General features: G+C 55.1%; 2 protein-coding genes across 5 annotated transcripts; one reads left to right on the forward strand and one right to left on the reverse strand.

Annotated features, from left to right (window-relative positions):
- Window positions 1-780: 780 nt before the first annotated feature.
- On the forward strand, window positions 781-10,209 carry LOC106864330 (procollagen galactosyltransferase 1). Of its 3 annotated transcripts, none has more exons than XM_088157437.1 (12): window positions 785-1,087; window positions 1,546-1,656; window positions 2,348-2,465; window positions 2,960-3,094; window positions 3,469-3,673; window positions 4,564-4,683; window positions 5,525-5,601; window positions 6,452-6,558; window positions 6,647-6,779; window positions 7,487-7,614; window positions 9,388-9,594; window positions 9,855-10,209. In XM_088157437.1, the coding sequence occupies exons 1-12, from the start codon at window positions 816-818 to the stop codon at window positions 10,141-10,143; spliced, it is 1,902 nt and encodes a 633-aa protein (XP_088013563.1). In that variant the 5' UTR covers window positions 785-815; the 3' UTR covers window positions 10,144-10,209. The 3 variants fall into 3 exon arrangements, with proteins under 3 accessions (XP_088013565.1, XP_088013563.1, XP_088013564.1); XM_088157438.1 differs by lacking the exon at window positions 785-1,087 and adding an exon at window positions 1,184-1,206; XM_088157439.1 differs by lacking the exons at window positions 9,388-9,594; window positions 9,855-10,209 and adding an exon at window positions 9,271-9,384 and having other exon boundaries at window positions 781-1,087.
- Window positions 10,172-22,804, reverse strand: PRKCSH (PRKCSH beta subunit of glucosidase II; the record flags this gene model as incomplete). 2 transcript variants are annotated; one of them, XM_088157440.1, is given in 14 exon segments in its annotated part: window positions 10,172-11,264; window positions 11,631-11,730; window positions 12,067-12,141; window positions 12,606-12,695; window positions 13,499-13,568; window positions 14,307-14,391; window positions 14,794-14,919; window positions 15,622-15,708; window positions 17,088-17,142; window positions 17,921-18,005; window positions 18,834-18,963; window positions 20,577-20,694; window positions 21,623-21,680; window positions 22,708-22,804. In XM_088157440.1, coding segments are annotated over 14 exon segments (1,314 nt in total), but the record flags the coding sequence as incomplete, so codon positions are not given.
- Window positions 22,805-23,368: the final 564 nt, after the last annotated feature.

Raw genomic sequence — 23,368 nt, forward strand, 5'->3', positions numbered from 1 at the left:
ACTGGGAGGAGGAAAAATGGGCTGAAAAAAGCAAATTTTGGGTCTGTTTGGGAGCAGAAATTTGGAAGTTTTTCCTTTTTTATCCAGGGGAAAAATTGGGAATTTGGACTGGGATAAACTGGAGGGACTGGGATGAACTGGGAGGGGATGGAAAGGAAGAAAAATGGGCTGAAAAAAGCAAATTTTGCTCTGGCAGGAAATTCCAGTGGCTCCCCGCGTTCCCTCAGGAATTCTTCCCACAAAAAGGAGCTTTTCATTCCAAACCTTCCCAGCCGCGCCCTCATCCCAAAAAAAAAAAATCCTCGTCCCAAAATTTTCCATCCTCCCTCCTCCTGCCGCTTCTCAAAATATTCCCGATTTTTTTTTTCCACCCCCTTTTTCCCCATATATTTCCATTTTTTCCCCATTTTTCTTCCTTTATTCCCTCTTTTTTACCTTCCTTTTTTCCCGTTTCTTGTCCTTTTACTCCCGTTTGGAATTCTCCGGGTAAAAACCCCTTGAAAAAAGGGAAAATCCGGAGTTAAAATCCTCGGAAAAAGAAAAATTTTTTAGGGGGAATCTGTGAGGGGACGCGGGGCGTGGCCAAAGGGGGGCGTGGCCACAGCACATACCCATATATGGACATAACGTGGGCGTGGCCTCATAGCAAACCACCCATATATAACTTTCGGTGGGCGTGGCCGAGGGCAGTGCCCATATATGGTTATTTATAGGCGTGGTCGCCACGCGGATTGACCAATCAGAGCGCTCGGGGGCGTGGTCGTGTTGCGGCGCCTGAGGGAGAAGGGCGTGGCCGCCGTGAGGGGCGGCCCAAGATGGCGGCGCGGCCGTGGCCGCTGCTGCTGCTGCTGCTGCTGCTGGCGGGGCCGGACCGCGGCCCGGGCGGCTCCTCCGGGGGGCTCCGCCTGGGCCTCGGGCCCGGCCCGGCCGCCGGGTATTTCCCTGAGGAGCGCTGGAACCCGGAGTCGCCGCTGCGGCCGCCGCGAGTGGCCGTGGCGCTTCTGGCGCGGAACGCGGCCCATGCGCTGCCGCTGGTGCTGGGAGGGCTGGAGAGGCTGAGGCACCCCAAGGACAGGATGGCGCTGTGGTGAGTGTGGGGACATGGGGGGGACATGGCACCCCAAGGACAGGATGGCGCTGTGGTGGCTGAGGGGACATTGGGGACACTGGGGGGACACGGCACCCCAAGGACAGGATGGCGCTGTGGTGGCTGAGGGGACATTGGGGACATGGAGGGGAGTGTGGGGAACACTCAGGGACAGGCTCCCTATGTGACATCCCCTGTGTGTGACACTGTCCCTCTGTGTGTGACACCTCTGTGTCCCCTGTGTGTGACACTGTCCTGTGTGTGACACTGTCCCTGTGTGACACTGTCCCTGTGTGTGTGACACTGTCCCTGTGTGACACTGTCCCTGTGTGACACTGTCCTGTGTGTGTGACACTGTCCCTGTGTGACACTGTGCCTCTGTGTGTGACACCTCTGTGTGACCCCGTGTGACCTCATGTGACCCCGTGTGACACTCGGGTGTCCCCGTGTCCCCCCAGGGTGGCCGTTGACCACAGCGTGGACAACACGTCGGCGCTGCTGGCCGAGTGGCTGGGCCGGGTGCGGGGCCGCTACCACCGCGTGCTCTGGAGGCACCAGGAGGAGCCCACGTACGTCCTGGGGGCGTCAAGGCCAATTTTAGGGGGTCCTGGGGGGATTTTGGGGGGTCCTGGGGTGTCTGGGGGAGGATTTTGGGGGTCCTGAGCGGGGTTTTGGGGTGTCCTGGTGGGAGTCTCTGCATTGGGGGTTTGGTCACTTGAGGGAGGGGAGGCACCAGGAGGGGCTTGAGGGGGATCCTGGGAGAGTTTGGGGGGCTCCTGGGGGGTTTTGGGGGGTCCTGGGGTGTTCGAAGGGGTCTTGGGGAGGTCTAGGGGTGAATTTTGGGGGTCCTGAGGGGGTTTTGGGGGTCCCCATGGGTTGGGGGTTTGAGGGAGGGGAGGCACCAGGAGGGGCTTGGGGAGGATCCTGGGGGAGTTTTGGGGGGGCTTAGGGAGGGGTTTGGGGGGTCCTGGGGGATTTTGGGGGGTCCTGGGGGGGTCTCAGAACAAATGTCGGGGGGTCCTGGGGGAGTTTTGGGGTCTCCCCAGAATTTAGGGGTGTCCTGAGGGTCTCAGCTGCCCCCCTTGAGCTCTTTCCCAAATCTGGGGGGGACTCATCCCTTGTGGGTACCCAAAACTTTTGGGATTCCCCAAATTGTGAGGATCCATGATGGGTGCCAACATTTTGGGGGTCTCTACGATTTTGGGGGGGGTCTCCCCGGGAATTTGGGGTGTCCCAGGTGCCCCCCCCGGTGCCCCCCAGGTCTTTCCCCGACGAGGAGGGGCCCAAGCACTGGAGCCCCGCCCGCTACGAGCACGTGATGAGGCTGCGCCAGGAGGCCCTGGAGGCCGCCCGGGCCATGTGGGCCGATTACCTGCTGGTACGGGGGGGTCCCCAAACCCGGGCAGGGGTCCCCAAACCCGGGGAGGGGTCCCCGAATTCGGGGAGGGGTCCCCGAGGGTCCCCAAAGGTCCCTGAGCCCCGGGGTGGGGTGGGGGGAGAGTCGTGACAAAGGGGAGAAATGCAGCCGCAGGTGCCAGGTGGGGGGGGCTGGAATGGGGGGGATTTGAATTCGGGGAGGGGTCCCCAAAGGTGTCACTAAGGTGTGCCCAGGTGTGTCCCAGATGTGCTCAGGTATGTCCCAGAGTCCCCAGGTGTGACAGGTGTGTCCCAGGTGCGTCTCAGGTATGCTCAGGTGTGCCCAGGTGTGACAGGTGTGGCTCAGGTGTCCCCAGGTGTGTCCCAGGTGTGTCCCAGGTGTCCCCAGGTGTCCCTAGGTGTGACAGGTGTGTCCCAGGTGTGTCCCAGCTGTGCCCAGGTGTGTCCCAGAGTCCCCAGGTGTGCCAGGTGTGCCAGGTGTGTCCCTGTCCCCAGTTCCTGGACGCTGACAATGTCCTGGTGAACCCGGACACGCTGGCCGTGCTGGTGGCCGAGAACAGAACCGTGGTGGCCCCGATGCTCGACTCGCGCGCCGCCTACTCCAACTTCTGGTGTGGCATCACCCCCCAGGTGAGGCCGGGCACAGGTGAGGGTGTGGTCATTCCCAGTGGTCACTCCCAGTGGTCACTCCCCATTCCCAGTGGTCACTCCCCATTCCCAGTGGTCACTCCCAGTGGTCACTCCCCCATTCCCAGTGGTCACTCCCCCATTCCCAGTGGTCACTCCCAGTGGTCACTCCCCATTCCCAGTGGTCACTCCCCATTCCCAGTGGTCACTCCCAGTGGTCACTCCCCCATTCCCAATGGTCACTCCCAGTGGTCACTCCCCCATTCCCAGTGGTCACTCTCAGTGGTCACTCCCCATTCCCAGTGGTCACTCCCAGTGGTCACTCCCCACTCCCAGTGGTCACTCCCCATTCCCAGTGGTCACTCCCCCGTTCCCAGGGCTATTACCGCCGCACTCCCGCCTACCTGCCGATCCGGCGCCGGGAGCGCCGGGGCTGCTTTGCGGTGCCCATGGTTCACTCCACGTTCCTGCTGGATCTGCGCCGGGAGCGCTCCGGCAGCCTGGCCTTCCACCCGCCCCCGCCCGGCTACAGCGGCGCCTTCGACGACATCATCGTCTTCGCTGCCGCCTGCCGGCACGCCGGTGCGCCTCGGGCTGGGATTGCTGGGCTTGGGTTGGGTTGGGTTCGTTGGGTTGAGGTGGTTTGGATTGGGTTGGTTTAGGTTGGGTTGAGTTGGGTTGGTTGGGTTGGGTTGAGTTGGATTGTGTCAGTTTAGGTTGAGTTGGGTTGGATTGGGTTGTGTTGGTTGTGTTGGGTTGGGTTGAGTTGGGTTGAGTTGGTTTGGTTTGGGTCAGTTTAGGTTGAGTTGGGTTGGATTGGGTTGTGTTGGTTGTGTTGGGTTGGGTTGAGTTGGGTTGAGTTGAGTTGGGTTGAGTTGGTTTGGTTTGGGTCAGTTTAGGTTGAGTTGGGTTGGGTTAAGTTGGGTTGGTTGGGTTGGGTTGAGTTGGGTTGAGTTAGGTTGAGTATGATTGAGTTGGGTTAAGTTGGGTTGGGTTGAGTTGAGTTGGGTTGAGTTGAGTTGGGTTGAGTTGGTTGTGTTGGGTTGGGTTGAGTTGGGTTGGGTTGAGTTGGTTTGGATTGGATCAGTTTAGGTTGGGTTGGGTTGAGTTAGGTTGAGTTGGTTGTGTTGGGTTGGGTTGAGTTGGGTTGGGTTGAGTTGGGTTGAGTTGGGTTGGGTTGAGTTGGGTTGAGTTGGGTTGGGTTGAGTTGGGTTGAGTTGGGTTGGGTTAAGTTGGGTTGAGTTGGGTTGGGTTGAGTTGGTTTGGATTGGATCAGTTTAGGTTGGGTTGGGTTGAGTTAGGTTGAGTATGATCGGGTTGGGTTAAGTTGGGTTGGAATTGGGTCAGTTTTGGGTTATCCCAACATAGGAGTGACCCCCCCCATCCTGATCCCAATCCCATTCCCAACATTCCCAATCCCGACATTCCCAATCCCATTCCCAACATTCCCAATCCCATTCCCGACATTCCAGGGGTGCAGATGTTCGTGACCAACCGGGAGCAGTTCGGGTTCCTGCCGGTGCCGCTGCGCTCCCAGAGCTCCCTGCGGGACGAGGCCGAGAACTTCCTGCACGTCCAGCTGGAGATCATGGGTGAGATCCCACGGATCCCAATGGATCCCAGTGGATCCCAATGGATCCCGATTGATCCCAGTGGATCCTGATCAATCCCAATGGATCCTGATGGGTCCAAACAGATCCCAATGGATCCCCACTGATCCCGGTGGATTTTGATCAATCCCAACTGATCCTGATGGATCCCAATGGATCTTGATTGATCCCGATGGATCCCAGTGGATCCTGATGGATCCCCCCTGATCCCAGTGGATCCTGATCAATCCCAATGGATCCTGATGGGTCCCAACAGATCCCAATGGATCCTGATGGATCCCCACTGATCCAAATGGATTCGGGGCTTTGGGATCAACACAAGGGATCCAGGGGAGAGAAGGATCCCGATGGATCCCAAGGGATTCAGGGCTTTGGGATTGTTGGGGAGGGATGGATCCCGATGGATTCGGGGCTTTGGGATCATCCCAGTGGATCTCAGGATTATGGGATGGATCCCGAAGGATTTGGGGCCTTGGGATCATCCCAAAGGATCCAGGGACTTGGGATCCTGGGGGAGAGAAGAATTCCAAGGGATCCCAACGGATTTGGGGCAGAGCAGAATCCTGCAATGGGATCCCTGGGATTGGGAATTCTGCTCCTCCAGGATGGGAAATGTTCCTTTGGGATCTGGGGCCGATTCCTTTGGGATTTGGGCCCCATTCCCAATGGGATTTTGGGCCCCATTCCCATGGGATTTTGGGCCCCATTCCCATGGGATTTGGGCCCCATTCCCAATGGGATTTTGGGCCCCATTCCCATGGGATTTGGGCCCCATTCCCATGGGATTTGGGCCCCATTCCCATGGGATTCTCCCACCCCACAGTGAAGCTCCCTCCGGCCGAGCCCTCCCCCCATGTGTGGGTCCCTCCCAAGGTCCTGGACAAGATGGGATTCGATGAGGTCAGAGCCCCTCCCCCTCCAGATCTGGGGCATTTCCCAAATTTTCCTTGGGATTTGGGGTAGTCTTCCACCTTTTTCTTAGGATTTTGGGTAGTTTTCCTCCTTTATTTTGGGTCATTTTCACTATTTTCTCTGGATTTTGGGTGAATCCCCCAGATTTTCCCCCTTTCCCCCCAGATTCCCCCATTTCCCCAGAATTTTGGGATAGATTATCCCATCCCTGTCTGGATTTTGGGTTGAATTCCCCCAGATTTCCCTATTTCCTCTCAGATTTCTGCATTTCCCCCCAGATTTTCCCCATTTTCCCAGAATTTTGGGGTAAAGTCCTCCAGATCTCCCCATTTCCCCCCAGATTCCCCGTTTTCCTGGGATTTTGGGGTAGATTATCCCCTTCCTGTCTGGATTTTGAATTGAATTTCCCCATTCCCATCTGGATTTTGGGGTGACCCCCCCAGCTCCCCCCGTTTTCCCGGGATTTTGGGTTGAACCCCCCCAGCTCCCCCCGTTTTCCCAGGATTTTGGGTTGAACCCCCCCAGCTCCCCCCGTTTTCCCGGGATTTTGGGTTGAACCCCCCCAGCTCCCCCCGTTTTCCCGGGATTTTGGGTTGAACCCCCCAGCTCCCCCCGTTTTCCCGGGATTTTGGGTTGAACCCCCCCAGCTCCCCCCGTTTTCCCGGGATTTTGGGGTGACCCCCCCCAGCTCCCCCCGTTTTCCCGGGATTTTGGGGTGACCCCCCCCAGCTCCCCCCGTTTTCCCGGGATTTTGGGGTGACCCCCCCCAGCTCCCCCCGTTTTCCCGGGATTTTGGGGTGACCCCCCCCAGCTCCCCCCGTTTTCCCGGGATTTCCAGGTTTTCCTGATCAATCTCCGGCGCCGCTCCGACCGCCGGGCGCGGATGCTGCGGACGCTGCAGGAATTGGGGATCTCCCCCAAACTGGTGGAGGCCGTGGACGGCCGGTGAGGCCCCGGGGGGGGGTGGGGGGGGTGTTGGGAATTCCCCAAAATTCCTTTGGAATTCCCTCGTGGAACGTTCTGGGCTCCGCAGGGCCCTGAACAGCAGCCAGGTGGAGGCGCTGGGGGTGCGGATGCTGCCGGGATATCGGGACCCCTTCCACGGGAGACCCCTGACCCCCGGCGAGGTGGGCTGCTTCCTCAGCCACTTCCGGGTCTGGCAGGAGGTGAGGAAGGGGAAATTTGGGAATTTTGGGGGGTCCTGGGGGGCTGGGATGGAATCTGGGGAACTGGGATGGAATTTAGGGATTTTGGAGCGATCCAAGGGGGTTTTGGGGCTGGGATGGGATTTTGGGGATTTTGGGGACAGGGATGGGAATTGGGGAGTCTGTGGGCTGGGAATTGGGGGATTTTGGGGCTGGGATGGAGATTTGGGATTTGGGGGTGATCCGAGGGGATTTTGGGGGCAGGGATGGGAATTCGGGGATTTTGGGGCAATCCAAGGGGATTCTGGATCTGAGATTGGAATTTGGGGGATTTTGGATCTGGGATGAGAAGTTGGGGGATTTTGGATCTGGGGGATTCTGGATCTGGGATGGGATTTGGGGGATTCTGGGATGGGAATTTGGGGGATTCTGGATCTGGGATGGGATTTGGGGGATTCTGGGATGGGAATTTGGGGGATTCTGGATCTGGGATGGGATCTGGGGGACTCAGGAGCCATCCCAGGGGATCCAGGAGCCATCCCAGGGGATCCAGGAGCTATCCCAGGGGATCCAGGAGCCATCCCAGGGGACTCAGGAGCCATCCCAGAGGATCCAGGAGCCATCCCAGGGGATCCAGGAGCCATCCCAGGGGACTCAGGAGCCATCCCAGGGGATCCAGGCCATCCCAGCCCATTCCCAATCCCGTTTTTCCCCCCTGGCATTCCCAGATCTCGGAGCGGGGCCTGCGGCGCTCGCTGGTGTTCGAGGACGATCTGCGCTTCGAGGTTTTCTTCCGCAGCCGCCTCAGCGAGCTGATGGAGCAGCTGGACGAGAGCGGCATGGCCTGGGACCTCATGTGAGCCTTCCTCCTCATCATCATCATCCTCATCCTCATCATCCTCATCACCCCCATCCTCATCATCCTCGTCATCCTAAAACTCAGCCCAATCCCAGTCCCCTGGGACCTCCATGTGAGCCTTCCTCCTCATCATCATCATCCTCATCCTCATCCTCATCACCCTCATCACCCCCATCCTCATCATCATCCTCATCACCCTCATCACCCCCATCATCCTCATCCTCGTCATCCCAAAACTCAGCCCAATCCCAATCCCCTGAGACCTCATCATCATCATTATCCTCATCCCAAAACTCATCCCTGTCTCAGTCCCCTGGGACCTCATGTGAGCCTTCATCCTCATTGTCATCTTCCTCATCATCCTCGTCATCCCAAAACTCAGTCCAGTTCTCATTTTCATCTTCATCCCAGTCCTCATCCTCATGATCCTCATTTCCTGAGGCCTCTGGGATCCCACAGATCCCATTGATCCCCATTGATTCCATTGATCCCACTGACCCCATTGATCCCACTGACCCCATTGATCCCATTGAGCCCCATTGATCCCATTGACCCTCATTGACCCCCATTGATCCCATTGACCCCATTGATCCCATTGACCCCCACTGATTCCATTGATCCCACTGACCCCATTGACCCCCATTGATCCCATTGACCCCCATTGATCCCATTGACCCCATTGACCCCCATTGATCCGATTGATCCCATTGACCCCCATTGATCCCATTGACCCCCATTGATCCCACTGACCCCATTGATCCCATTGACCCCCATTGATTCCATTGACCCTCATTGATCCCATTGACCCCCATTGATTCCATTGACCCCCATTGATTCCATTGATCCCATTGACCCCATTGATTCCATTGACCCCCATTGATTCCATTGACCCCCATTGATCCCATTGACCCCATTGATTCCATTGACCCCCATTGATTCCATTGATCCCATTGACCCCATTGATTCCATTGACCCCATTGATTCCATTGACCCCCATTGATTCCATTGACCCCCATTGATCCCACTGACCCCATTGATCCCATTGGCCCCCATTGATCCCATTGACCCCATTGATCCCATTGACCCCCATTGATTCCATTGACCCCCATTGATCCCATTGACCCCATTGATCCCATTGACCCCATTGATCCCATTGACCCCCATTGATTCCATTGACCCCATTGATTCCATTGACCCCCATTGATCCCATTGACCCCATTGATTCCATTGATCCCATTGACCCCATTGATTCCATTGACCCCATTGATTCCATTGACCCCCATTGATTCCATTGACCCCCATTGATTCCATTGATCCCACTGGCCCCATTGATTCCATTGACCCCCATTGATCCCATTGACCCCATTGACCCCCATTGATTCCATTGACCCTCATTGATTCCATTGATCCCATTGATCTCATTGACCCCCATTGACCCCATTAATGACCCCATTAATGACCCCATTGATCTCATTAATGACCCCACTAATGACCCCATTAATGACCCCATTGACCCCATTAATGACCCCATTAATGACCCCATTGATCTCAGTGACCCCATTGACCCCATTAATGACCCCATTGATCTCATTAATGACCCCATTAATGACCCCATTAATGACCCCATTAATGACGCCATTAATGACCCCGCAGTTACCTGGGCCGGAAGCGGCTGGACCCGGAGCGTTCAGAGCGCGCCGTCCCCGGGGTGCGGCAGCTGCTGCACTGACCCCATTAATGACCCCATTGATCTCATTAATGACCCCGCAGTTACCTGGGCCGGAAGCGGCTGGACCCGGAGCGTTCAGAGCGCGCCGTCCCCGGGGTGCGGCAGCTGCTGCGCCCGGGTTACTCCTATTGGAGCCTGGGCTATGCCCTGTCCCTGAGCGGGGCCCAGAAACTCCTGGCAGCCAAACCCCTGGGCAAGATGATCCCGGTGGATGAATTCCTGCCCCTCATGTTTGATCGGCACCCCAGGTACGGGATTGAGGGGGTTTGGGGGGGTTTGGGGTCAGGGCTTTATGGGATTGATGGGATCTGAGGCCCAACCCCTCAGGAAAATTATCCCAATGGTTGAATTCCTGCCCCTCGTGTTCAACCAGCACCCCAGGTGTGGGATTTATGGGATCAGGGATTCCCTGATATCCCCCCCCCATTTTCCCCCCGTTTTTCCTCATTTCCTCCCAGTTTTTTCCCATTTTTCCCCTTTTCTCACCTTTTCCCCATTTCCCCCGCAGCCCCGAGTATTCCCGGCACTTTTCCCGCCGGGATCTGGAGGCGTTTTCGGCGGAGCCGCTGCTGCTTTACCCCACTCACTACACGGGGGACCCCGGCTACGTCAGCGACACCGAGACCCCCCCGGAGCCCCCCGACACCTGGCACCAGGAATTCCCGCGAGAATCCCGCAATTCCCAGGAATTCTCGCGAGAATCCCAGGAATTCCCGCGAGATTCTCAGGAATTCTCGCGAGAATCCCGCAGTTCCCACCCTCCCCTGCGCGACAGCGACGCCCGCGAGGAGCTCTGACCCCGGACCCGCCGATTTCGGGCGCGGATTTTATTCCCAAATAAAAGTTTTTATTTTTATTTTTCATCCGTTTCGTTTTGATTTCTTTCCTTTCCTCCCCCCTCCAGTTTTTTTGGGGGGTTTTTTTTTGGATTTTGAGCCCTTCAGGATCTCAGAATTCTGGGATTTGGGAATTTGGGATGGGCCTTGGAGAGAGGGGAAACTGAGGCAGGGAAACCTCCCCAAAATTGCCAAATTTTGCCCCCAAAATTCCCAGATTTCATCCCCAGAAATCCCAAATTTCATCCCCGAAGTTGGGCTCCAAAGGAAAGGGAAACTGAGGCATGGAACCCTGAGAAATTCGGGAAAAGTCCCCCAAAATTCCCAAATTTTACCCCTAAAATTCCCAAATTTTATTCCCGAAGTTGAGATCCCAAGGAAATTCAGGATCCGAGGGAAAACCCCGCCCAAAAATTCCCAAATTTGGGATCCCAGGAAAAGGGAAACTGAGGCACGAGGGCGATTTTGGGGTTTTTTTGGGAGGATTTTTTGGGATTTTTGGGTTTTTTTGGGGGTGGGGTTGGAATGTTTTTCTGGGGCATTTTTTGGGATATTTTTGGGATTTTGGGGGGAGGATTTTGGGGGATTTTTTGGGGGATGTTCTGGGGATATTTTTGGGGGGATTTTCAGGGATATTTCTGAACCGTTTTTTTTTTTTTGGATATTCTTGTGCATGCTTTGTGGATAATTTTGGGACGTTTTTGGGATATTTTGGGGACGTTTTTTGGGATAATTTTGGGATAAATTTTGGGATCATTTTGGGCTCAGAGCTCGTCGTGCTCCTCGTGGACAGATGGGGGCTCCCTGCAGGGATTTTGGGATATTTTTGGGATAAATTTTGGGATAATTTTGGGATAAATTTTGGGGATATTTTGGGGATAATTTTGGGACATTTTTGGGATATTTTGGGGATAATTTTGGGATATTTTTGGGACATTTTGGGCTCAGAGCTCGTCGTGCTCCTCGTGCACAGGTGGGGGCTCCCTGCAGGCCGCAGGTGTCTCCAGTTCCAGCAGGTACTCGCAGCGGCTCGGCTCCGTCGCCGCCGTCACCGCCGTGTCCGGGCCACACCTGAGCCGCACCTGGGGAGGGCACGGGGACACCTGAGCACACCTGAGATACACCTGAGATACCTCAGACACACCTGAGCACACCCAGACACACCTGAGATACCTCAGACACACCTGAGCACACCTGGGACACACCTGAGATACCTCAGACACACCTGAGCACACCCAGACACACCTGAGATACCTCAGACACACTCAGACACACCTCTGATACACCTGAGACACACCTGAGCACACTCAGACACACCTGAGCCGCACCTTGGGAGGGGACAGGGATACCTGAGACACCTGGGACACACCTGAGATATACCTGAGTGCTCAGGTGTGTCACTCAGGTGTCACACAGGTGTCCCAGGTGTGTCCAGGTGTGTCACTCACCGTGGTGGCTCTGTTGGGTCCCTGCCAGCACCCCGTGCCCCCCTCGTATTTCTGGGCTCCGAATTTGTCGCCTTCGGGTCCGGCCCAGGAGCCCCAGAGCCTGTGGGGGAGGGGCAGGTGAGAGGGGGGAGGGGCCAGGTGAGGGTGGGGGAGGGGCAGGAGGGTCAGGTGACATTGGGGGAGGGGTCAGGTGACACCGGGGACCCTCCCCGAGTGTCCCCAGGGCGATTTTGGGCGGTTTTTGGGGTGATTTTGGGTGATTTGGGGCTGTTTTTGGGCGGGTTTTGGGGCAGTTTTTGGGTCTGGTTTTTGGGGTGATTTTTGGCAGTTTTGGGGCGTTTTTTGGGATATTTTGGGGCTGTTTTTGGGCAGTTTTGGGGGGCTGGTTTTAGGGTTGACTTTGGGCAGTTTTTGGGGTGATTTTGGGGTGCCTGACCCCAGGTTGGTCTCGGCGCCGCCGTTTTTGGGTCTCTGGGTCACTCTCTGGAAGGGGCAGAGCCGGTACAGGTACCTGGGGGGGGGGATGGGGGGGTCAGGGGGACCCCAAAAATGTCCCCAGGACCCCCCAGGAACCCCCCCAAACCCCACGGGACCCCTCCCCAAAACACCCCCAGATCCCAAAATCCCTCCCAGACCCCAAACCCACCCCCCCCAGAATCCCCCAAAATCCTCCCAGAACCTCCCCAGGACCCCCCAAATTCCCCTCAGGACCCCCCCCAAAACCCCCAAATCACCCAAATATCCCCCCAAGACACCCCCAAACCCCCCCAGTCCCCCATAGGACCCCCCCCCAAACACCCCAAATTCCCCCCCAGATCCCCTCAAATCCCCCTCAGGACCCCCCCCAGACCCCCCAAATTCTGCCCAGACCCCTCAAATCCTTCCCAGAATCCCCCCAAATCCCCCCAAATCCCCTCAAATTCCCCCAAATTCCCCCCAGGACCCCCCAAAGCCCCCCCAGTGCCCCCCACTCACTCGCTGGTGCCCAGCTCCCAGCACTGGTTGTACAGGTACGAGAATTCCCCCTCGGGCCCAAAATCCAACCCCAATTCCAGCTCCAGGGCCCTGGGGGGGCACAAAGGGGGGTCAGGGGGGTCCCCAAAACCCCCCCAGGACCCCCCCGAAAAAATCCCGATCTCCAAACCCCCCCCCAGAGCCTCAAACCCCCCCGAATTCCTCAGGGAAACTGAGGCACGGGGGGGCCCAGAGGGGATTTGGGGTCCCCAGGGTGGATTTGGGGGTTCTGGGTCGGATTTTTGGGGTCCCTCGGGTGATTTTTGGGGTCCCCAGGGTGGATTTTGGGGTCCCTCAGGTGATTTTTGACATCCCTTGGGGAAGATTTTGGGCCCCTAGGTCAGATTTTGGGGTTCTGGGGCAGATTTTTGGGGTCTTTCACACAGATTTTGGGGTCCTTGGGGAAGTTTTTGGGGTCCCCAGGGAGGATTTTGGGGTCCCAGGTCAGTTTTTTGGGGTCCCAGGTCAGTTTTTAGTGTCCCCGAGGTGTTTTTGGGGGTCCCAGGTCCGTTTTTGGGGTCCCAGTTCAGTTTTTTGAGGTCCCAGGTCAGCTTTGGGGTCCCAGATCAATTTTTGGGGTCCCAGGTCCGTTTTTGGGGTCCCTGAGGTGTTTTGGGGGTCCCAGATCCGTTTTTGGGGTCCCTGAGGTGTTTTTGGGGGTCCCAGGTCCGTTTTTGGGGTCCCCGAGGTGTTTTGGGGGTCCCAGGTCCGTTTTTGGGGTCCCAGGTCCGTTTTTTTGGGGTCCAAGTTCAGTTTTTTGGGGTCCCAGATCAATTTTTGGGGTCCCAGGTCCGTTTTTGGGGTCCCCGAGGTGTTTTTGGGGGTCCCAGGTCCGTTTTTTGGGGTCCCCCCACCTGATCCCCTCCTCTGCCTCCTTCAGCTCCCGCTCGGCCGCGGCCAAATCGTCCCGAGCCCTTTGGGCAGCTGGGGGGGAAAAAGGGTCAGAACCCCCCAAAAAACCCAAAAATGGGGTCAGAAACCCCAAAAAACCCAAAATGGGGTCAGAACCCCCCAAAAATGGGGTCAGAACCCCCCCAAAAAACCCAAAATGGGGTCAGAAACCCCAAAAAAAACCCAAAAATGGGGTGAGAACCCCCCAAAAAACCCCAAAATGAGGTCAGAACCCCCCAAAAATGGGGTCAGAACCCCCCAAAAAAACCCAAAATCACCCCAAAAATGGGGTCAGAGCCCCCCAAAAACCCCAAAGTTGGGATCAGTCACCCCCAAACCCAGCCCCAAACACGATGGGGAACTGGGGGGGAGAAAAGGGGTCAAAAACCCCCCAAAAAAACCCAAAAATTCCCCAAAATCCGGGTCAGCAGAACCCCCCCCTCCCCCCCCAAAATCCCCCACTCCTGCCCCCCAAAATTCCCCCAAAACCCCCCCAGGACTCCCCGAAATTCACCCCAGACCCCCCCAGGAATCTCCAAAAATCCCCTCCCCCAGTCCCCTGGACCCCCAAATCCCCCCCAAAATCCCCCCCAGGACCCCCCAAATTTCCCTCTAAGCCCCCAAATCCCCCCCAAATCCTCCCCCAGCCCCCAAAAACCCCCTCAAGGCCCCCACAAATTCCCCCCAAATCCCTCCAGGACCCCCCAGATCCCCCCCAGGACCCCCCAAAATCCCCCCAGGACCCCCCAAATCCCCCCCAGGCCCCCCCACCATCGATCAGGGCCTGCGTGGCCTCGTCGAAGGGCGGCTCCTCCTGGGGGGGCTCCTCCCCCTCCTGGGGGGCCGGGGGGGGCACCTGGGGGTGGGGGAGGGGTCAGGGGAGGGGTCCCCACCCCCCCCCAAATTTGGGGTTCAGCAAAGGGGGGGAGGGGGGGGAGGGAACCCCAAAAATCTCCCCCCTCCCCAAATTTGGATTTTGGGACCCCCCAGAAATCCGGGACTCACCCTTGGGGGGGGGGGAGGGGCAACATTTGGGGTCCCACCCCCCCCCAAAATTGAAATTTGGGACCCTCCCCCCAAAAAATTCAGGGTGTGGGGACCCCCCCCCCCCCAAAATTTGGGGTACGGGGGGGGGGGAACCCCAAATTTCCCCCCCCCTTTTTGGGTTTCATTGGGGGAGGGGCTCCCACCTCAAATTTTGGGGGACCCCCCCAAAATTGGGGACCCCCCAAAAAAATAAAAAATTTTGGGTTTGAACCTGGTCAGGGCCTTCCTCCTCCTCCTCCTCTTCCTCCTCCTCCTCCTCGGGCTCCTCCTCCTCCTCCTCCCCCTCGGGGCGAGTTTGGGGGGGCTCGGGGGGGCTTTGGGGGGGCTCGGGGTGGTCCTGGGGGGGTGGGGGAGGGGTCAGGGCACCCCAAAATTGGGCTTGGACCCCCCCCCCCCCAAAAAAAAATCCCAGACTCCAAAAAAATCCCAAAACCCCCCCAAAAAATCCCAAAACCCCCCCAAAAAAGAGGCCTTGGGACCCCTCCCCCAATTTTTGGAGACCCCCCCAAACCTCCCCCAGGACCCCCCCAAATTTTGGAGCCCCCCCCCCCCCCCCCTCAAATGCCAAAAAATTTTGGGACCCTCCCCCAAATTCCAACCCCCCCCTCCCCAAAATCCCTCCCAAATTTGGGGGACCCCCTCCCCAAAAATTCCCCTCCCCCAAATTTCGAGACCCTCCCCCCAAATTCGGGACCTCCTCCCCCCAAATTCCCCTCCCCCCCCAAATTCGGAGCCCCCTCCTCAAAATTTCTCCCCAAATTTGAGACCCCCCCCCCCGCTTAAAGTCAAGACCCCCCCCCCCCAAATTCGAAGCCCCCCTCCCCCCAAATTCCCCTCCCCCCCAAATTTGGGGACCCCTCCTCAAAATTCAAGCCCCTCCCCGCCCCCCCCCCCCATAAAATTTTGAGACCCTCCCCCCAAATTCGAAGCCCCCCTCCCCCCCAAATTCCCTTCCCCCCCCCAATTCCCCTCCCCCCATAATTTCGGGTCCCCTCCCCCCCAGTGCCCCTCCCCCCCCAATTGGGGACCCCTCCCCCACCTTGGTGCGGGCTCTGTCTCTGATCCCGGCCCAGATTCGCTCCCGGAAGGTTCCGGAATCCGCGGAGCCCGCGGGGCCCAGCGCGGCCTGGGGGGGGGAGGGGAATTCGGGGGAGATTTTTTGGGGGGATTTTTAAAAAATTTTTGGGAGATTTTTTTGGATTTTTTGGGGGATTTTTTAAGGGATTTTTTGGGATTTTTTGGGATTTTTTTAAGGATTTTTTTAGGGATTTTTTTTAATTTTTTAGGGAATTTTTTAGGGATTTTTAAAAATTTTTTAAGGATTTTTTTAGGGATTTTTTTTAATTTTTGGGGGATTTTTTAAGGGATTTTTTTTTTATTTTTTGGGGATTTTTTTAGGGATTTTTTTAAATTTTTTGGGGATTTTTTTAGGGATTTTTTTTATATTTTTTGGGGATTTTTTTGGGGTTTTTTCGGATTTTTTTTTTTGTTTTTTTTGGATTTTTTGGGGGGGATTTTTTTGGATTTTTTGGGGATTTTTTGGGATTCCTTTGGGATTTTTTTGGATTTTCTTGGGATTTTTTTGGGATTTTTTTTATTTTTTGGGGATTTTTTGGGGGATCTTTTTGCATTTCTTTGGGATTTTTTTGGATTTTTTTGGATTTTCTCTGGGATTTTTTGGGATTTTTTTGGGATTTCTTTGGGATTTTTTTGGATTTTCTTTGGGATTTTTTTTTATTTTCTTGGGATTTTTTTTTATTTTTTGGGGATTTTTTTTGGGGGGGGGTTGATTTTTGGGGGAATTTTTTTTTATTTCTTTGGGATTTTTTTGGAATTTTTTTTGGATTTTTTTGGATTTTTTGGGGATTTTTTGGGGATTTTTTTTATTTTTTGGGGGATTTTTTGGAGATTTTTTTTTCTATTTTTGGGGAATTTTTTGCAGATTTTTTTTTTTATTTTGGGGGGATTTTTTTGGGACTTTTTGGGGATTTTTTTTATTTTTTAGGATTTTTTGGGGGATTTTTTGGGGGGATTTTTTTTATTTTTTTAAGAGATTTTTTGGGGGATTTTTTGGATTTTGGGGGATTTTTCGGGGGATTTCTTGGGGGTTTTTTTTTAAGGATTTTTGGGGGGATTTTTTGGGGGACTTTTTGGAGGCATTTTTGTTATTTTTTGTTATTTTTATTTTTTGGGGGGGGATTTTTTCGGATTTTTTGGGATTCTTTTGGGAATTTTTGAGAGATATTTTGGGGGATTTCAAAAATATTTTTGGGGAGAAAATTTTTTTTTGTTTGTTTCGAGGAATTTTGGGGAGATTTTTGGAGGAATTTTTTGATTTTTTGGGGGGATTTTTTTTAGTTTTTTTTGAGGATTTTTTGGGTCTATTTGTTGAGAATTTGGGGGTTTTTGGGGGGGATTTTTTGGGTCTATTTTTTGGGATTTTTGGGGGGATTTTTTTGGGGAATTTTGGGGTTTTTTGGGGAGTTTTTTTTGGGGATTTCTCACCTCGGCCTCAGCAGGGTCCAGCCCAGGGTGGGCCTGGAGCTCAGCCAGGGTCAGCCTGGGGGGGGGGCACAGGGGGAGTCAGGGGGACCCCAAAATCCATCGAGACCCCCCCAAAAAAAAAACCGAAATTCCCGGGGATCCCCAAATCCCTTGAAAAACAAAAAATTCCTCCTCTAAAAAAACAAAAAAATCCACCCTAAAGTCCAGAAAAAATTCCAAAAAACCCCAAAAATTAAAAAAAAAAAAATCCCCCCAAATTCCCCCCTACTTCCACCCCGGGGAGGGATTTTGGGGGAATTTTGGGATTTTTTTTGGGGGGTTCTGAGTGGGAAATGTTCAGGATCCCCCAATATCCTCTGAGGGACCCCAAAACCCCCCAGGGACCCCAAAATGCGCCCAGGGACCCCCAAAATTCCCTCCAGGACCCCCCAAAAATCCCCCAAACCCCTCCCATGTGCATCCCTTGGGGAGGGATTTTGTGTTTTTTGGGGTTTCTGGAGTCCCCCAAACCCCCCCCAGGGATCCCAAAACCCTCTGAGGACCCCAAAACCCCCCTGGGGATCCCAAAATCCTCTGGGGGACCCCAAAACCCCCCAGGGACCCCAAAATTCCCTCCAGGACCCCCCAAAAATCCCCCAAACCCCTCCCATGTGGGACCTTTGGGGAAGAATTTTGTGTTTTTTTGGGTTTTCTGGAATCTCCAAAACCCCCCCCAGTGACCCCAAAACCCCTCTGAGGACCCCAAAACCCTCTGGGGGATCCCAAAACCCTCTGGGGGATCCCAAAACCCTCTGGGGGACCCCAAAATTCCCTCCAGGGCCCCCCAAACTCGCCGTCCGTCGCCGTCGCCGTCGAGCTCCGCGAAGGCTTCGGCCGCCCTGGCCTCGTCCTGAGCTGCTGCTGCTGCTGCTCTCTGCTCTGCTCGGGGGGGTTGGGACCCCAAAAATCACCCAGGGACCCCCAAAAATTCACCCTGAGACCCCCAAAAATTCACCAGGACCCTCCCCCCATTTCCTGCTGTGCTCCCCCCGCTCGCTGCGCGTTTGGAACCTTCCATGGGTCCCACAAAAAAAAAATCTAAAAAAATCCCAAAAATCCTCCAGGACACCCAAAAATCCTTCAAAGACTCCAGAAGCCCCTTCAGGGACCCCCAAATACCCCCAGGACCCCCAAATTCCCCCCCAATCCCTCCAGTTTCCCCCATTTCCTGCTGTGCTCCCCCCGCTCGCTGCGCGTTTGGAACCTTCCACGGGTCCCACAAAAAAAAATCTAAAAAAAAAATCCAAAAATTCTCCAGGACACCCAAAAATCCTTCAAAGACCCCAAAAATCCTTCAAAGACCCCAAAAATCCTTCAAGGACCCCAAAAATCCTTTAGGGACCCCCAAATTCTCCCCAAATTTCCCCCCAATTTTCCCCCATCTCTCGTAGTCCACCCATTTGGGTTCTTCCATTGCCCCCAAAAATCCCCCAAAAAATCTTAAAAAAATCCCCAAAAAATCCTAAAATCCCCCCAAAACTCTAAAAGTACATCCAGGAGCCCCTCAGGACCCCAAAATCCCCTCAGGACCCCCAAAAACCCCCCAGGACCCCCCAAATCCCCCCCCAATTTTCCCCCATTTCTCGTGCGCCGCCCGTTTGTGCTCTTCCATTGCCCCCCCAAAACCCCCCAAAAATTCTAAAAAAATCCCCAAAAATCCCCAAACCTCCCCAAAAGCCCCGAATCGCCCCCCAAGCCCCCCCTTACCCCCCCATTTTCGGCGATGCTCCCCCCTGGCCTCCTGCTCGGGTCCCTCGGCCGCTTCCTTGGCCGCCCTCAGGGTCCCCACGCGCTGCTCCAGCTCCCTCCGGGCCTCCTGCAGCCCCTCCAGACGGGCCTGGGCACCCCAAAATTAACCCTAAATAACCCTGAAATCATCCCTAAAATATCCCGAAATTATCCTGAAATTATCATTAAATTGTCCTGAAATTATCTCCAAAACATCCTGAAATTATCTCTAAAATATCCCGAAATTATCCTGAAATTATCATTAAATTACCCTGAAATTATCTCCAAAATATCCTGAAATTATCCTGGAATTATCCTGAAATTATCACCAAAAAAACATCCAGAAACCTCCCCCCAAAACTGCTCCTGCAGCCCCTCCAGACGGGCCTGGGCACCCCAAAATCACCCCCCAAAATATCCTGAAATTATCTCCAAAACATCCTGAAATTATCCTTAAAATATCCTGAAATTATCACCAAAATATCCTGAAATTGTCCTGAAATTATTCTGAAATTATCCTGAAATTATCTCCAAATTATCCTGAAATTATCCAGAAATTATCATTAAATTATCCAGAAATTATCATTAAATTATCCTGAAATTATCCTGAAATTTTCATTAAATTATCCCGAAGTTTTCACAAAAAATATCCCAGAAACCTCCCCCCAAAACTGCTCCTGCAGCCCCTCCAGACAGGCCTGGGCACCCCAAAATCACCCCCAAAATATCCTGAAATTATCCTGAAATTATCCTGAAATTATCTCCAAATTATCCTGAAATTATCCTGAAATTATCATTAAATTGTCCTGAAATTATCCCACAAACCTCCCCCCAAAACTTCCCGTTATTTCCCGTTATTTCCCCATTATTCCCCATTATTTTCCCCCCGTTTTCCCCATTATTTCCATGTTTTTCCCCTTTATTTTCCTCTCTGTTTTTCCCGGTTTTTCCCCCCGTTTTTCCTCTTTTTTTCCCCATTATTTCCCCATTTTTTCCCATTTCCCCCACCTGTTTTTCCCGTTATTTCCCCATTTTTCCCCCCGTTTTCCCCATTATTACCCTCCCTGTTTTTCCCGTTTTTTCCCCATTATTTCCCCATTATTTCCTATTATTTTTCTCTCTCCCGTTTTCCCCCATTTTTCCCCACCCGTTTTTCCCCATTATTTTCCCGTTTTTCCCCATTATTTCCCCGTTTTTTCCCCACCTGTTTTTCCCGTTTTTTCCCCATTATTTTCCCGTTTTTTCCCCATTATTTTTCCCGTTTTTTCCCCGTTTTTTCCCCATTATTTCCCCATTTTTTCCCCCCGTTTTTCCCGTTTTTTTCCCGTTTTTTCCCCACCTGTTTTCCCCATTTTTTCCCCACCTGCTTTTCCCCACCTGTTTTTCCCGTTTTTTCCCCATTATTTTCCCCATTATTTTCCCGTTTTTTCCCCACCTGTTTTTTCCCGTTTTTTCCCGTTTTTCCCCATTATTTTTCCCCATTATTTCCCCGATTTTTCCCCATTATTTTTCCCGTTTTTTCCCCACCTGTTTTTCCCGTTTTTTCCCCATTATTTTCCTGTTTTTCCCGTTTTTTCCCGTTTTTTCCCCCATTATTTTCCCGGTTTTTTCCCGTTTTTCCCCACCTGTTTTTCCCGTTTTTCCCCATTATTTTCCCATTTTTCCCGTTTTTTCCCCACCTATTTTTCCCGTTTTTTCCCATTTTTCCCGTTTTTTCCCCACCTGTTTTTCCCGTTTTCCCTCGGCCGCCTCCAGCACCAGGCGCTGCCTGAGGGCGAATCCTTCCCTGGCCAGGGCGGCCGAGCGCAGCCGAGCCTCGCGCTCCCGCCGGCCCCGCTCCCTGCCGACCCCCAAAACTGGGCTGAGGGGACCCCAAAACGCACCCCAGAAACCCCAGATCCCCCCCTGACCCATTCCCAGTCCGTCCCAGTTTGTCCCAGTTTGTCCCAGTTTGTCCCAGTTTGTCCCAGTCCATCCCGAGCGCAGCCGAGCCTCGCGCTCCCGCCGGCCCCGCTCCCTGCGGACCCCAAAACTGGGCTGAGGGGACCCCAAAATTCACCCCAGAAATCCCAGAACCCCCCCGGAGCCATTCCCAGTCCGTCCCAGTTTGTCCCAGTCCAGCCCAGTTCCCACTATCCCATTCCCAGTCCCCCTCCAATCCCCTCCCAGTCTCTCCCAGTTCCCTTTACCCCATTCCCAGTTCCCATTCCCAGTCCCTCCCAGTCCCTCCCAGTCCATCCCAGTCCCTCCCAGTTCCCATTCCCCCATTCCCAGTCCCTCCCAGTCCATCCCAGTTCCCATTCTCCCATTCCCAGTTCCCTTTATCCCATTCCCAGTTCCCATTCCCCCATTCCCAGTCCCTCCCAGTCTGTCCCAGTCCCTCCCAGTTCCCATTCCCCCATTCCCAGTCCCTCCCAGTCCCTCCAGTCTGTCCCAGTCCATCCCAGTTCCATTCTCCCATTCCCAGTCCCTCCCAGTCCCTCCAGTCCATCCCAGTTCCCATTCTCCCATTCCCAGTTCCCTTTATCCCATTCCCAGTTCCCATTCCCCCATTCCCAGTCCCTCCCAGTCTGTCCCAGTCCCTCCCAGTCCATCCCAGTTCCCATTCCCCCATTCCCAGTTCCCATTCCCCCATTCCCAGTCCCTCCCAGTCCCTCCCAGTCTCTCCCAGTTCCCATTCCCCCATTCCCAGTTCCCATTCCCCCATTCCCAGTCGGTCCCAGTCAGTCCCAGTCCCTCCCAGTCGGTCCCAGTTCCCCCAGTATCACCTGCAGGTGTTCTCACACCCGGCCCCGCTCCCCCACTCGTCGGTGCCGTCGCAGCAATCTGGGGGTGGGGGGGGGGGGGATCAGAACAGGGGGGACCCCAAAAACACCCAAAAATCACCCAAAAAATCACCCCAAAAATCACCCCAAAAATCCACAAATCACCCCCAAAATAAAATCCACAAATCACCCCAAAATCACCCAAAAATTACCCCCAAAAATCCAAAAAAATCACCCCAAAAAATCCACGAATCACCACAAAATTCCCCAGAAACCCCCCAAAACCCCCCCCAAAAAAACCCAAAAACCCCACAAATCACCCCAAAATTACCACCAGAAAAAAAAAATCCACAAAACCCCCACAAAAAAACCCCAAAAATCCCCCCAAAATTACCCCCCAAAACCCATAAATCACCCAAAATGTCCCAAAATCCCCCCAGGACCCCCCAAAATCCCCCCCAAACTCCCCCCAATCCCCTCCAGAATCCCCTCGAGACGCCCCAAACCCCCCAAAATCTCCCCCAAACCCCCCCAGGACCCCCCAAAATGCCCCCAGGACCCCCCAAATCCCCCCAGGACCCCCAAAATCGACCCAGGGACCCCCCAGAATCCCCCCAGGACCCCCCAAACCCCCTCAGACCCCCCAAAATCCCCCTCAAATCTCTCTAGGGGATGCCCAAAACCCCCCAAAATCCCCCAAACCCCTCCAAAATCCCCCTAGAGACTCCGAAGACCCCCCCAAAATCTCCCCCAAACCCCATCAGAGCCCCCAAACCCCCCCAGGACCCCCCAAAATCCCCCCAGGACCCCCCAGAATCCCCCCAGGACCCCCAAAATCCCCCCAGGACCCCCCAAAATCCCCCCAGGACCCCCCGGAATCCCCCCAGGACCCCCCAAGCCCCCCCAGGACCCCCCGGAATCCCCCCAGGACCCCCCAGGACCCCCCGGAATCCCCTCAGGACCCCCCAAAATCCCCCCAGGACCCCCCAGAATCCCCCCAGGACACCCCAGAATCCCCCCAGGACCCCCCAAAATCCCCCCAGGACCCCCCAAACCCCCCCCAGGACCCCCCAAGCCCCCTGACCCACCGCAGACGCCGTCGTTGACGTGGGCGCTGGGGATGGTGCGGGGCCGGTGCCCGGCGTTTGGTGCAGTGGAAGCGCCCGTTGGGGCACGCGGGGGTCCCTGGGGGGGATTTGGGGGGGTCCCCGTGAGTTTGGGGGGGTCCCAGAGAGAGATTGGAGACCCCTCCCCAAAATTTGGGGGGCAGGGAAGGTCCCTGAGGGGCTTTGGGGTCCCAGAAATGGAGGCGAGGGGGCCTCTGAAGGGAAGGGGAGGGGATTTTGGGATCCCTGGGGGGGTTCGGGGGGTCCCCGTGAGTCTGGGAGGGTCTGGGGGGGGAACCCAAAGAGAGATTGGGGACCCCTCCCCAAAATTTGGGGTCCCTGAGGGGCTTTGGGGTCCCAGAAATGGAGGCGAGGGGGGCTCTGAAGGGGAGGGGAGGGGATTTGGGGAGGTTTTTGGGGTCCCCTGGGGGGCTTGGGGGGGGTCCCGTGAGTTTGGGGGGGCTCCCAGAGAGAGACTGGGGACCCCCCCAAAATCTGGGGGGGCAGGAAGGTCCCTGAGGGGCTTTGGGAGGAGAAATTTAAATTAAAAGTGAGGAGGGGGCTCTGAGGGGGAGAATTTTGGAGGTTTTTGGGGTCCCTGGGGGGGTTTTGGGGGGTCCCAGGTGGTTTTTGGGGGTCCCCG

This window comes from Sturnus vulgaris (genome assembly GCF_052056855.1).
Source record: "Sturnus vulgaris isolate bStuVul1 chromosome 33 unlocalized genomic scaffold, bStuVul1.hap1 SUPER_33_unloc_1, whole genome shotgun sequence".
NCBI lineage: Eukaryota > Metazoa > Chordata > Aves > Passeriformes > Sturnidae > Sturnus > Sturnus vulgaris.